Source organism: Nelumbo lutea, chromosome 6, assembly GCF_056320005.1.
Source record: "Nelumbo lutea isolate HS-2025 chromosome 6, American lotus-T2T, whole genome shotgun sequence".
NCBI classification, from domain to species: Eukaryota; Viridiplantae; Streptophyta; class Magnoliopsida; order Proteales; family Nelumbonaceae; genus Nelumbo; species Nelumbo lutea.
Window position 1 is genome coordinate 37,314,899 of NC_142689.1, and position 15,398 is coordinate 37,330,296.

General features: G+C 36.2%; 1 protein-coding gene across 8 annotated transcripts in view; it reads right to left on the reverse strand.

The window, feature by feature from the left end:
- Positions 1–7,529: 7,529 nt before the first annotated feature.
- Positions 7,530–15,398, reverse strand: part of LOC148848588 (propionyl-CoA carboxylase) — a 48,845-nt gene continuing 40,976 nt past the window's right edge. For all 8 annotated transcript variants that reach the window (XM_088951809.1, XM_088951806.1, XM_088951805.1 and 5 more), the window contains 2 exons: positions 8,785–8,824; positions 7,530–8,370 (listed from right to left, as the gene is read on the reverse strand). In XM_088951809.1, the coding sequence (XP_088807935.1) occupies positions 7,786–8,370; positions 8,785–8,824 (625 nt within the window). In that variant the 3' untranslated portion in view covers positions 7,530–7,785. The remainder of the gene's footprint in view (positions 8,371–8,784; positions 8,825–15,398) is intronic.

Here is a 15,398-nt window from a genome sequence, read left to right on the forward strand (position 1 = left end):
AAGATAATAGATTTATATAAAATAAAGTTTATCAAGTAATCAGCCCTATAATGGTCTCTTACACCTAACCTCTCGACCCATAATCATCAAAACACTACCCACAGGAAAGGAACACTTACCTTACTACAAAATACAGTGTCACACTTTCTACTCAGATGGATCTCGGGATTAAAACTTTTTGCAAACCTTACTCATAAAATAGTAATATAACATATAAATACATTTTGCAAATCAAATTTCAAATACAATTGAAAACCACTATCGGCAATTTAGGTTTCCATCAGAGGTAGTGTAAAGCCTAATATTCACTGTCTAGCAAATGAGCCAATCATATCACTATGATCACCCACTCAGGTAATTTCCTAAATTTCCCCAAAATATTCATATATTTGATCATTTATGGATCTCACTACTTGGCATATCAAAGACAGTTCAATCCAAAACCTACTACAGTAATAATCAAATCTAGGCTTAAGTGCAACTTTCCAGTTTTGCCCATCTATCACCAAGGTTCATGGCATAATTGGAAATTGGTTTGGATTTAGTATTTCTTCCAAACACCCACCAGTTATGCTTAAGGTCTAAGCCTAACAGCTGAGACAGACTGTCCAATTCGGGAGCATACCAATGTCAGCCTTATCAAGATAAACTCCCCAAGTCTATCCAATGGCTCAGAACATTCTAAACTATCACAAGTCTCATAAGTGTCCAATTTAAGAAGTAATGTACAAAAGCATACCAATTAAAACATAAAATAATAATGTAATTTATTCATTTACTGATAAATATTTTGTGTACATCAATATGATTAAGAGCTAAGGGCATACACTATCTAATAGAATGCTCAAGAAAGTTAAGGCACTCCCTCCTTGACAATTGACATATCCAATAAAATGAACCTTTTGAATGCATGACTGGTCCAATTTATATTTCATATATATATCCAACTATTTAACCTCATTCATTAAAGTTTCTCTTTCATTATATGCTTGCTTATTGATGCATTATGAGAATTTGTGTTCATGTCGTACCCCTCCCTTTTGTTTATGACAAAAGGGAGAGAAAAGTTTGACTGATAAAAAATGATTGTTGTAGAATTGTTGCAAGAAATAAGGGAAAAGACGCCTATGAAAGTAATACATCTTCTCAGATCAAAAGGAAAACTAAGTTTCCACTCCCAAGTGATAGTTAAGGAATTTTAGTTAACCTCTCAGATATATGAAACTAGAGGAATTTCATGCACTTGGAAGCCCTACTAGTTTGGGTCTTATTGGCACTCATATAGGTACAACTAATTAAGGTATCGCATGCACCCATGAAGTCCTACTAGTTGTAAAGGCTTGGCTTGGCCGAACCTTTATAAAAATCATGTGTAACTCTTGTGTTTTGCTTCATTTATTTTTAATTTTGTAGTTTATTTTATTTGTGTTAACGTACTAACACTACAATACTTGAAACCTTGAGCTTTCATAAATCTGCACTTATTTTCTTTGTTTTATTTTAAATCTTCAAGATACAAGAATGCTAGTGCATTTTAATCTCTAAATATTATCAATTGCACTAACTTACTAATTGCCTTTACCTTTCCTTTTCTTCTGTTTACATTTATTGTTCATTTACATCTCAGTAGTTAGTTTTGTGAATTTGATACCTGGTCCATCTCTCAACTATCCAAGTGTAGCAGGTCATTTTCTCCATTATTTGTTAGTGGTTGGTCCTCTATCTTCAACTACCAAGGCACACACCACCAAGTGTAGCTGTCATTATTATTGAGTGTATTTAATTTCAATTGTTCCTTTGCTTTCTACAGTCATTTACATTTATTGTTCTTGTTCTTTGTTTAATTATAAGACCACTAACCCAGATAGTAGGCTACAATTCTTTACTGTTTAATTTATTCACCAATTCTTATCTTCTTATTAACAATCTTATTATTATTACGGTGCTTAATTGGTGATTGCTAACCGTTGTAGCTCCTACTACTATCTTGCTTATCCAATTTGTATTTGCAAGTTGACCAGTTGAGTAGTTTGGCTGTGTCAAGTGTTTTTATCTTGATCAACTATTGAACCTCACTCACCAAGCCTTCAAAATTCCACTACAACTAAGTTGTTAAAAGGGCCTAGGTTCAGCTTGAGGGGAAGGGTTTTGAGATTTATTCTTAAAGAATAAGAATTCGAATTGAATTTCAAAATAACCAAACCGTTTTTTAGACATTGGAGGGATTTTCTTTCTTTAGTGATGATTAAAATTTCCCCCAACATGTTAAAAGGATTTTCAAAGATGACAGTAGTGGTTAAAGCCTTCAAATGACAAAATTTCTTCGAAGTAATCTATGGTCAATTTTTCTAGTCGACAACTTAATAAAGGAAGGAATCTTTTTTCTCTTTTGGTCAACTAGTTCCTTCATATCAGTCAGCCGATAATGAATGAACTCAATTTGACTGGATTAGACAACTATGGTTTTAATGGGAGTCAACAACTCATCTCAAACAAGGCATGTTGTATGTCTTGGTTATCACAATTAGTCAACTATGCTTTCCGGGATAGTTGACTACTCTTCACAGTCCTGATATTTCATACTTTGGCTATCATAGTTAATCAACTACGCTATCTGGGGTAATTGACTGCCTCACAGCCAAGATAAAGTTGTCTGACAGAAAGCACAACACTTACAAACTTTAGAAGTTCCTATCTAAGGGTTTAGAAATTCTTCCATTGGCTTTCGACATGTATTTTTCTGATTGTAGTCTTCTTGTTTTAGCTCAGGAAATCTTAGGAACCAAATCCATTAAAGTTTATGGTTTCTAAGATTGATTTTACTAAGTTCAGTCTTGTAAAGCATCTATAGAGTGCATCATACAATTGATTACATCAAGATTCTAAAAAAATAAAAATACAATTTAAGCAGTCTTGATGTAGTCTTCTCCTTGATGAGATGTTGTAGACTTGTAGTAGATATTCTTTGAGTAGCTCCAAAACCATTGAGTCTTTCAATAGCCTTGATTCTTGAATTGCTTAGAGCTTCCTCAACTTGGAGAGATGATGATGATGATGGTGTTGAAGCTAACTAAAAACTTGTTGCACACTTAATTACACTATTAGTACTCTTAATGAGTTTGTTATCAAATCAACACTCTTGTATAGTTTAAGTGTATAAATTCAAATTATTATTCTATTTTAAAACTCTTGGTTTGCATGTTTTTAAACTTCATAGTTTGGATATCTAAATCTTATGGTTTAATGCTCGAACCTAACTACTATAACTATCGTTTTAACCTCTATGGTTAATCATTACTATGGTTATTTGCTGATCAGATGCATGCTTTTCTAGATCTATATATGCATCTACTACATGTGAAAGGAGGAGTTATCCCTTTCACATTGGAATTAATTCCTCCAAGAGGGAGAATAGTTCTACTCAACCCCTTGCTTTTACTGATGCTAAAAGGGAGACAAAGATTATAAAGAAAAGCCAAAGTTAATTATTTCATTATTCCTATCAACCCATTTCATGATGACAAAAGGGGGAGAAAGATAAGGTTATAAAATGCTAATATTTTATTAATAAGCGAAGTGGTATAACATTAAGGGAAAAACAATATGATATGAGCTGAAATGTGAAAAGTCTTCCATTCAAAGGAGAACTTGTTCAGAGCATATGATGAATATAAGCCTCCTATTCAATGGGAGCTTTTGAGCTTAATATTTGTAATATTTCATTTTGTTTGCTTTGATCTATATTTATTAGCATTTTGTATCAGTGGAGAATACTTCAGAATACTTGTGTTTAATTTGAAAAGTGATTTTCTCATGAAACACATGCCATGCAAAATGAAGTACTTAAAGTGGGTTTCTAAACAATATTTGAACATCTACTTAGAATGTTAAAATCAAATTTATTATGAGAGGAAGATAAATTCAGGAGCATTAATCTTTAAATTTGTTTATATATTTGTCCATCATTGGTTTTCCATTGTCAAAAAGAGGGAGATTGTTGACTCTATGTGTTTTGATGATAACAAACTCATAAAGTACTAATGTGGTTTGAATTTATATGTTTTGATAATAGCAAATTCATAAAAAGATGGAGAGATCACAAGAAAAAAAAAACAAGGGAAAAAGCAAGGAAACAAAAGAAAAATCAATAAATGTTCCCATGAGCTGAAGAGAAAGAGAGAGAGAAGAAAAATCCTAGTGTATGAAAGCCTTTAAAGAGAGAAATTGCATATACCTTGAGTTCCAATGATCTCTTAAGCCCTATTTTACACTAAGCTTTGTTGCATACCGAATAGTTTACTTATTATTGATATATCAGCCTTGTAGAGGCAAAAGCTTGATTGTTTTATCTTGTATTAGTACTATATTTGCAAGAGAGTGGTAACTTTCAGGTGACTAGAAGAATTCTGGTTTTGTTGTATTGTAGTGTTCAGGGATTGAACATGGGAGAAGGTTTTGATAGAATCTATAAGCTATTATTTGGAAAAAGGTCTTGTTGACACCCACAAGTCCCGCTGAAGTTGTAAAATGGAACCTCTGTAAATCTCCTATGTTCTTTGTTCTTCTTATTGCTTATACTTGCATATGTTAGATAGTTTCTTTTTTTGGTTGATAATTGGCAACATAACACTCTTGCAATTACATTCGCACACTCATTAGAAAGAGATACTCTAGGCAAAATTTTTAAAGAACCTGATTCGACCCCCCCCCCCCTCCCCTTGGGTTCAGCTCATGGGCAATAATATATTATAGAAGTATATTAATAATATATAATAAATTGTGCATGGGTCACAAATTTATTTTTACTTTCTATTCAGACTGGGCTTCGAGCTTGGACCCCGAACTTTGGGTTTTATATAAGGGCCAAGCTCAAGCTCAAGCCTAGATATTTTCTCTTGATAAGTGATAAAACCTGACCCAACCCCAGCCCCAGACAAGTATACAATTAATATATGATAAGGTGTGTTATTAAAAAAAATGTTGTACTTAATCAACTTACAACTTAGGAAATTAATATTACAATTACTTAATCTAAATAGATCAAGTTAAAATAACTAAAATAGAAAAATTATTACATTAAAGTTAAGTAAGCTTAAGCTTTGGTATTTACACTAACTTCACCTTAAGTTTAGTTATAATAGAAGTAACTATTAATAATTACTGTAAATTAGATTATTTAAGTATTAATTATGTAAATATTTATAGGAGATTCAGTTACTATCATATGGCTATTCATGCCTAATATTTAGATGTAATTAATTTTAATTTTTATCAAGAAAGTCATAAATTATCATTCAGGGAATCTTCTTAAAGATAGGTTAATATTCTCCTTAGCATTAAAAACTAAGGAACATTGGAGGGTTCCTTCTATTTTAGTTTTACTTAACAAAACCCATGCATCACAAGAGCCGGACTAGTATATTATATATAATATTTTATATTCTATAATGTATAAAAGATATTTATATACCTATTATATGCCATTTAAATATAAAATATTATTTAATATTGTATATTTAAAGGACAAGCCTGAAATCAGGCTCAGTCTAGCCCAGGCCTAGGTAAGTGTGCAAAACCTGGCCTGACCCAGCCTGGCCTATGATCACCCTAGGAGAAGTCCATGTCCAGTAGGTTATCAGGTTTTTGGGTATCATACCTGAAAATTTGATAACATAAAGTGGTAACCAATCAGTTAGGCAGAACTCATGGGGAAGGGTGTGATTGGCCATAGTTCCTCTGTTATCTTACCTTTCCTACATCATAGATATTTGTAGATTTGCGCTATCATAATATAATACAACCCCCAATGCTCTGTCCTTTTTGCTTGCTTGTTATAGACGTTTGTATGGGCCAGATTGGGTTGAGCTGAGTCCATACACCCAAGGCCTCTCAGAGTCCCACCCAAGCCCATTCAAGGTAAGCTTGATTTTCGTGGCAAGGCCCAGATTAACTTTCATAAATTAAGCCCAACCCATTAAAAAGCTCTAATTGGGTCGATACAGGCTCAGAGCCTGAACCACCATCTTGCACCCTTAATCCTAATTAAGCTAACATTGCAATCGGCACTGATCCGTTGGTAGGACCACCTACAAAAATGAGTCCCAATTTCCTGCCAATAAAAAACATTCCAATGTAATGTGCCTTTACATCTGAGTCCGAATCTCCTGCCCACAAACTCTGCCCACGTCTACCCACATAACATCGCAACCACACGTAGAGAACATCTCATCCTCCTATATAGTATTATGCAGGGAGTGATGTTCTCAATTCACGGGGGTAGTGTATTGTGGGTAAACATGGGCAGGAGATCTAGAATCTGCATATCTCATACATGATGGGTTCCAGTCTTATGATGAGATGTGCAGACACAGGTCATGTTGGAAGAGTCGTGGGACCAATTTTATTGGAAGGAGATCCCAACTCTATCAAAGTAACTAGGCTCCCCAAACTTGGCACCTAAGACCACCGATTTCCTTTTTCTTGAAAGTCAAATTTATTTATTTGGTGTCATTATACATTCACTACTGCCAATTAGTTGAATTGCTCTATGTCAAGCAACATATATGTAGTTCCAAGCAGAATTTGCAGCTTTAAAACAATACCATTAATTTGAAATTAGGTGTTAATTGAGTTGCCTTGCGAATCCTGTAACATGGCATGGTTGAAAAGTTAAATTAACATTGACATGTGCAAAATCCATATCATCAGTAAAGATCTTAAATCAACTAGTATTACAATTCAAATTCCCGATAGATGAAGACAGCAATCGAGCATACCAAGGCTCTTTTTGTAGTTACAAATATCTGAACTGGATACAGATTTTGTATCCAGTTCTCTGAGGGGGTGCAAATTTTGCATCCAGATCAGTTTTGCATATGTTTATTTGTAATTATGATTTGTACTCCTATCTGATATAAAACTTTCACTTCTTGTTTTATTTGCAATCACTGGCAGTGCAAATTTTGCGTCCCAAAAATTGATGCAAAATTTGCACCACTTTCCTTCTACCTCGATTCTTCTCATGTAAAGTGGGAACCACATTATTTTTCTTCCTATCACACTCCAAAACAAATGACCGTTCTTCTATCTCCATTCTCTTTCATATAAAATGGGGACTTCATTTTACTACTCAAACAAATCAAATATGAAACAAAAGTGAACCAGGATTTATTCTCAGCCTATTTGCACTCCCATGCATTTACACCAGTGCAAATGAAATTCACACTGCAAATAAACTGAGCTTAAAGTCCAAGCCAACTTTTTATTCCACTATAGAACAATCAACTTGCAAAGTTGCAAGCAAGTGCCATCTCTAGAAATCTAATTCCAACTTTTCAATTTAAAGCAGAACGAAATGTATTCTTCAAAAGATTTATAGAAAGAAAAATGCGTTTTCTTACTGTGATTCTAAACAAGTATATATGTTATAACTTCAAAATTTCAGGAGTACGTACCGTTCTACTTGGAAATAGACTTCAAAACAAAGCATCTTCTTGCACATTGTCCTGAAGTGGAATTAGGCATGAAAATTGGACATAAACATTTTGCCAGAAAATTAAATTTAAAAAAAAAAAAAAGAAAAACATGTGGTCTCATATACAAGTATTCTGCAGACTATTTCCATGAGTACATATTTCTGTTTTATAATATTTTCATGCCCAGGTAGCTTATTTTCCAGCCATTATTCATCTTGTGGGACACAGCATTCCAAGATACAAAACAATGAAAATGCTGCCCACTGATCAAAAAAAGCAAATAAGCAACAATCAAAGGTTGCACCGAGTGTCAAGGAGGCAATATGACTTGCTGGCACAATATAAGATCTGAGATGGTCTTTCCATGCCGATCAATCCGCCTGGAACAATTGACACCACCATCAAGGATATTACGAATCACAACATTCAAAGAATGTATTCCTTCAACTTCATAAATCTCCACCGTTACATGTTCATCAGCCCAACTGTTTCTTTTCTTGATAGCATCTGGATCAGGAAATGAAGTGGTATCTAGAAGAGTTGATACCACCTCCTTCACCCATTTGGGTGTTATGATCAACTTCAGCCTCTCAATATCTGGAGGGAAATGGGGTATAATTGAGAAATTCAAGTCATTTCCTTTATCCCCAGCCCTGCTATGGGCTATATCATAGAGAGGAATCTTCTGACCACATGGAGCAGGTGCAAGAGCAATGTTTGGTGATGGCAACTCTGAATGAGCACCACATGCCTGATTCTGTCTGACTAGCTGCAAGAGTGATTCATGTATAACAAGTCTTTCCGTATCCTCCTTCAAACCACTATCTTGGTTCACCAAATCCATGATTTTGGCATTTTTGGCTCCTGTTTTCCAGAAGATGCATTCACGTTTGACCTGAAATGACCATACAAACCTCTCTTATGGGGCATTCTTAGGGCCAAGTGATGATCTAAAAATTATTGGTTTTTGGAAGCTCAAGAACATTCCAAACTGACTTGGCTTACCAAGATTCCATCAGTGAAGAGGGTGATCTTAATCTTTTACATTAGAGGGTGCTATAAGAAGTTATCAATAAATTCAAAGATGGAATGACTTTCAGAATTCAAGTTTTGATTTATATTGGAATGAACTTGTTCTATTTTGTAGTTTGACTTGAAACTGGACTGAATTGATTTTAATCCCAGAACACTATTGTCTTCCATAGCAATATGAAGTACATATCATCTCCAGAAATCTTAGTAAGTAGAAATGCAAAAGCCATACCAAATCTTTTAGAAGAATTATCATTCTTAAATGCATAATCCATACCAGTTCCTTTTGAAGAACAATCTCTCTCTTATGTCCCGTGCTGCATTTAATTAGCAAAGAAGGGATCAAGAAAGAATAAAAGATGAGAAGTTTAAAAATAAGCTACAATCTCCAACAAAAGAATAAAAAAATAAGATACTAGAGTCAGCAAGTGGCAGAAGTAATAAAATAAAAGACAACTTTAGAATGAACTCCATATTCAAAAAAAGAGAGATGTTTTGTAAGAGGCCCTCTCTTACTAGTTTGAAGCTGAAACTACCAGAAAGAAGATAACGTTTAAAATGGATCAGTGTCTAAAAATTCTGATGCATGACATATACTTCAAGGAATGAGGCTTAGGCCTCATGAGGATGTACTAGGACCTTAAGATACATGAGGCACATGATTCAAGGGATGAGGATCAGTCCTCATGAGTTACCACATTTTTTAAGGAAAAAAACATGAATCTAAAATGAGGGGAAGTACAGAAATATGCACAAGTAATTTTTTATGTAGAAAAGGCATAAAATGGATAAATGATCACATAAAAAGCAACTTGAGAATATTAGGAACTTTAGACAAAGCAGACAGATCCTTAAAAATCATCTAATAAAGCCCTTAAAGATAAAGAATACCTCAAATGATTTTAAATTATGTCAAAAGCATAAATATAACCACAGTACACATAGAGAGATGCATTTACATTTACAATACAAATGCACACATAAGGCATCTCAGTATGAGAAGAATATGCCTCATACATTCAGGATAGAGCCTCAAAGTTGAGCCTTGAGGTATTTTCCTTGAGCCTTGCCTGGAGGAAAACCCCAAAGCATAAGCATCATAAACTTTTTAGAACATTGACATAGATGAAGACTACACAACTGTCCCCGTGGAACAGCATATGAGCAACAAAACTAGATTTCTTTCTCCATTTCCATGATCAACCAGTTCATGTGCACAACCAAGCATGGTTTTTAATTACCATTATTGGGTGGCTGAAGTTGGTTCAGTCACTTTCGTTGAGCTTCTTTGGAGAAGTCACTAAAAGAAGCTTCATGGGAAAGCCATTTTTTGTTGAAATACAGCTAATTTGGCTTTCTGCATTTTACACTAAACATTGCTTATAGGCTGTCCAAGTGGGCCCACCTTGCAATACCAAAAGTTTCCATGTGAAAGGCCTCCCAAACGGGCACTAAACTACCAATAACTTATTATTTAGCCAAAGGGCCATAAACGATGGACACAGTTGCTTGAATTTACACTGTTTGCTTTAAGATTCTGTCACTTTCCCTGAGAAGTATGATGCAGATAGAGAGGAAGTAAAAAAAGAACCATATCCTAGACTCACAAGTTTCCACGAAATTTGGGGTTTTCTTCCATGGGGCCCATGGTACTTTGAAGTCCGCTGACCCAGATGCCCTCTAGGTTGCCAAACCATAATCAACAATGGAGTTAGACCCAAAATCTCTCTAACATGTGAATAAAACTACAATCACCTAAAACAGGCCTTTTGTGGTAGAGCTTTAACTCATACTCTTCATCATGGTATTCTCCTTTTGTTCTATCTCTCTCAAGTTCTATAAGAAAAATAGAGCATCAGCTCTCTCTATGTCCCATCAAGGGTTCTACCCCTTCAATTTTGTTTTTCTTTTCTGCAGAGATGATGGGCAGAATGGGCCTTAGTCCTTCATTTTGTGGGTCATTAGTATGTTATGTTTTCAGTTAGTGGGCCTCAGTTTATGGGCCAGATTTCTTCCGTTTATTGTCTATTTAATAGCTGCCATATTGAGGGCACTCTTGTCATTGTACAACTTTACAAATCAGATAAATAAAATTAATTTACAAGACTAAGGAGAGGTTCGATCAACTCTCTTCTTTCTTCCCTTTATTCCCTTCTCTTCTTCCTCTACTAAACTCTCTTTCTTCCATCTTCTTCCTTTTTGCTTTATTTTTCAAACTTGTGCAGGTGTGATTTGCAACTTGGTATCAAAACAAGTTCCTACCTTCTTCAGTTTTCTCTTTTAGACCCGTACATAGTGTGTATGGAGAATTGATTGGCTAATTGATTAACAATTAATACAGCCCAGTTGGGGGAGGTTTTTGGAGAAGATTACAGTCTTTGTTTGAAGCCCAAGACAGGTTCTTGGAGAGTTTCCCGAAAACCCTAGCTAATTGGATAATGGGATTAAGGGATATAGAGACAAATTGGACCTGGCGCTTGGAGCAAGAATAGAAGTTTTTTTATCAATATTGAGATTGATCTATGTTGGAAAGGTTTTTGGGGTCCCAGGAAGGAGCGACTAGACTTTCTCTCTTTCTCTCGGGGTGCCAGGTCCAGTAAAACCCTAATTTTGGTTGGTTAAAGAGTAGTTTTGGCCATAGGGTAGTGTTCTTTTATCAGTAGCACCCTAATTTTATTTTCATTTGTTTCTTTTTAGTTAATGCAGCAAACTAGAGGTGAGACGAAAGAACCTATGAAGTCTAGGTTTAGCCCAGGAGGGTTTGTGGAGACTTTGTTAGAGTAGTAACATCAGTGAAGTTAGATGGAACTAATTATCTAGCATGATCTTGATCAATTAAGACCCATGTTTGCAATAGAGGAAAATGGGAGTAAATCACTGGGAGTAAGAATCAGTCTAAGGAGAACTTGCCTATGAAAGGCGGATGCAGGAAAACTATACAATTGTAGATTGGCTGGTAAATTCATGCAACCTCACATTAGTCAACACTATTTGTTGATGGATACCACAAAAGAGGTGTGGGATAGTGTTACAAAGACCTATTCCAAGAAATCGAATGTTGCTATGGCCTACAAATTAAAGAAGGGTATGAATAATCTAAGATAGGGTGAGAAGCCTTTAGCCATATACTTCTCAATGCTGAAATCTCATTGGCAGGAGATTGATCTGATGGAGACTGTTGTGTAGGGGTGCACTAAATATGTTAAGACCCATAGGAAGTTAGTGGAGAGGAATTTGGTCTTTGAGTTCCTTACTAGACTCGACCCAAACATGATACTGTTAAACAAAACATTCTAGCAAAGGATTAGGTATCCATATCTCAATTCTCAAGCTTATGTTATGGTTAGTAGTGAGAAGAGTAGGAGACAAGTACAAATTGCAAAAGCCCTAGTTGATCACCTTGCTAATGCTAAAATGAATTATAAAACCAAGGGTTACCACTAAGAAGAAAGATGTGGTGTGTGAGTACTACAAGAAACCTAAGCACACAAAGGACACTTGTTGGAAGCTACACCCAAAGCTTTTACCTCCAAGATTCAAGACCAATAACAATGATAAGAAGAATGGGAGTAGGAGAGGTGGCAATATTAATGTAGCCTCGTCTAAGGTGGAGAAAGGGTCCAATGATAAGAAATCTATGGGGGAACAGCTTGCAACTACCAGAGTATGAAAAGTATGGTCGCATCATCATCTGCCTAGAATTTGCTGCTACAACTCCTGCTTCAGGAAACAACCCTTCATCAGCATATTGCCACTTAGGTATTCATGACACTATGAATCATGTTTTTGTCTCAAGTAATCATAGGATCCTTTGGATAATAGATTTTGGTGCTTCTAACCACATGACAGGTATGTCCCATTTATTTACTTCATATCAACTTTTATCTAGTAGAGATAAAACTTCCCTTCTTGATGGCTCTATTGCTCCTATATCAGGCAAAGGAGACATTAGAACCTCAAATTCCCTCACTTTATATTTAGTTCTTCATGTATCTAAGCTTAATACTAACCTTCTTTCAGTTAGTAACTTGACAAAATCCTTGAATTGCAATGTAACCTTCTTTCCTTCATATTATGTTTTTCAGTACATGAAATCTAAAAAAGCGGTTGGGAGCAAGGTTCAAAAAATAGATGTGATACACCCCGTATCAGGCGTATCGTATTGTATCTTTTGGGTCCCAATACGCCTGTTAGCAGGTGTTTCAAGACCCCACTATTTTCTAATGAAAAATATGGGTATTAAACTACCAAAAAACCAAATTCAAAAAAAAAATTAAAAAAAAAAACATATTTCCGCGTGGTTCAAAGTACTGATACGCCTTTGCCAATACACAAAGGCATATCGATACTTTGAACCATGGTTGGGAGTGGCCATGAGGTGAATGGGACCAGACATGCTTGAGCAAAGTCAAGTACCACCTCAAAAAGTTGCTTTTGGGTCACATGTGTGAGAGTCAGTCAGTCAAGTCATGTTGTGTCATTATCGTTTAGGTCATCTTTCATTTTCTTCATTAAGTCTTTTGTTTCCAGCATTATTTAAAGGAATAAATTTGTCCAGATTAATTGTGAGTCTTCTAAGCTATCAAAACTGTAATCATTCATGGAGAGTGGGAGACGAGAGAGAGAGAGAGAGAAAGAGAAGGAGAGGAAGATATGATTGAGAGAAAAAGAACTGACCTCTCTGGTGGCCGCCAGTTCACTATTTATATTAACTTAATAAAAAGAATAGAAATTACAAGTATGCCCCTGGCAGCACACATTAGAGACAAACTAATAAAAAAGGAAGGAAAAATAACTAACTGGTAGTATCTTAAGAGGACAACTTACTAACAACAACTATAAAGTAACAATTAAATAGGCCTTACAACACTCCCCCTCAAGTTGGGCTGAATATGTCTATCATGCCCAGCTTGTCACGTAACTCATTGTGCCGCGAGTATGGAAGCCCTTTTGTGAGGACATCAGCGATTTGTTCCTTGGAGTTGACATAAGGGATGCAAATTTCTCTTTTTTCCAATTTTTCCCTTATGAAGCGTTTGTCCACCTCAATGTGCATGGTCCTCTCATGTAGGACAGGGTTCCTGGCGATGTTTATGGCTGCCTTGTTGTCACAGTAAAGAGACATAGGATTATGAACAACAATTCCAAGCTCCCCTAGAAGATTCTTTAGCCAAAGGACTTCAACCACCCTATGTGCCAAAGCTCTATATTCAACTTCAGCACTTGACCTTGCTACCACACTTTGTTTCTTACTTTTCCAAGTCACTAGGTTTCCTCCCACAAATGTGCAATACCCACTCGTGGACTTTTGTCATTCACAGCACCTGCCCAATCAGCATCTATAAAGACTTCCACCTTTAGGTGATTATGTTTACTGAATAGTAGACCTGCTCCAGGATATTTTTTCAAGTATCTAAGAACTCTCTCTGCTGCCTCCATGTGTGGTTTCTCAGGAGAATGCATGAATTGGATTAGAACCCCAACTGAATAGGCAATGTTTGGACGGGTCATGGACAAATAAATCATCTTTCCCACCAACCTTTGGAACTGTTTCACATCTTTCAGAGGTTCACCATGACAATCACCCAACTTGTAGTCAACATCCATGGGAGTATCTGTTGGCCTTGCACCTAATTTGCATGTGTCCTGTAATAGATCAAGGGTGTATTTCCTTTGAGAGATATAGATACCCTTTTATGAGCGGGCGACTTCAATTCCAAGGAAATACTTCAGGGGACCTAGATCTTTCACTTCAAATTTAGAGGCAATGAATTGTTTCAATTTTTGTATTTCTAAACTCCAACTTCCAGTAATGATGATATCATCCACATACACTATCAATACAGCAACCTGTTCCTGATCTCTTCACAAAGAGTGTATGATCAGACTGACATTGTTTGAAGCCCATCTGCTGAACTGCCATGTGAAACTTACTGAACCAAGCTCTGGGAGATTGTTTTAAACCATAAAGGGACTTTCGCAGTTTGCACACCTTATTTTCACTTCCCTTGGCACAGAATCTAGGGGATTGAACCATGTATACTTCCTCCTCTAAGTCACCATTCAGAAAAGCATTCTTTATGTGCAGTTGATGCAATTCCCAGTCAAGATTAGCAGCTAATGATAGGAGAATCGTAATTGAGTTCATCTTAGCTATTGGAGCAAAAGTCTCATCATAGTCAACCCCGTACACTTGAGTGTACCCTTTGGCTACTAATCTTGCTTTGTACCTTTCAACTGTTCCATCTGCCTTGTGTTTAACAATAAACACCCACTTACACCCCATGGGATCTTTCCCCTTTGGAAGATCCACCAATTCCCAAGTTTGATTTTTGTGAAGAGCATTAATCTCCTCCTTCATAGCATCTGTCATTCGGGGCATTTTAAGGCTTTTGCAACGTTTCTGGGAACAGGGATGCAATCAACTGCAGATAGAAAGGCTCGGTATAAGGGGGAAAGGTGATCATAGGAGACAAAATGGGTAATGGGGTGTCTGGTAGTGCATGACCTGACTCCCTTTCGTTGAGCAATAGGAATGTCAAGGTCATCCACAATAGGAGTAGGGGGGTATCAACAGGTGCAATAGGGATTGGACTTACCTCCTGAGAGTCTAACGGTGTCGATTGCTCAATGCTTGGCTACTCCACATCTCTATCACATTGCTGATCTCTACGACGTGTACGTTGGAAGACACGAAAGGGAGCAAGGTCCGGAGTAGAAGGAAGAGAGACTTTGTGGACCTGGACCTGCTTCTCCTCTTCCACACTACTACTCTCCCCCTGAGGAGAAGTAGGGAAGAATGACTCATACTCAAAGAAGGACACATCCATAGACACAAAAAACTTATGACTAATGGGATCAAAGCACCGATATCCTTTTTGAGAGGGATAC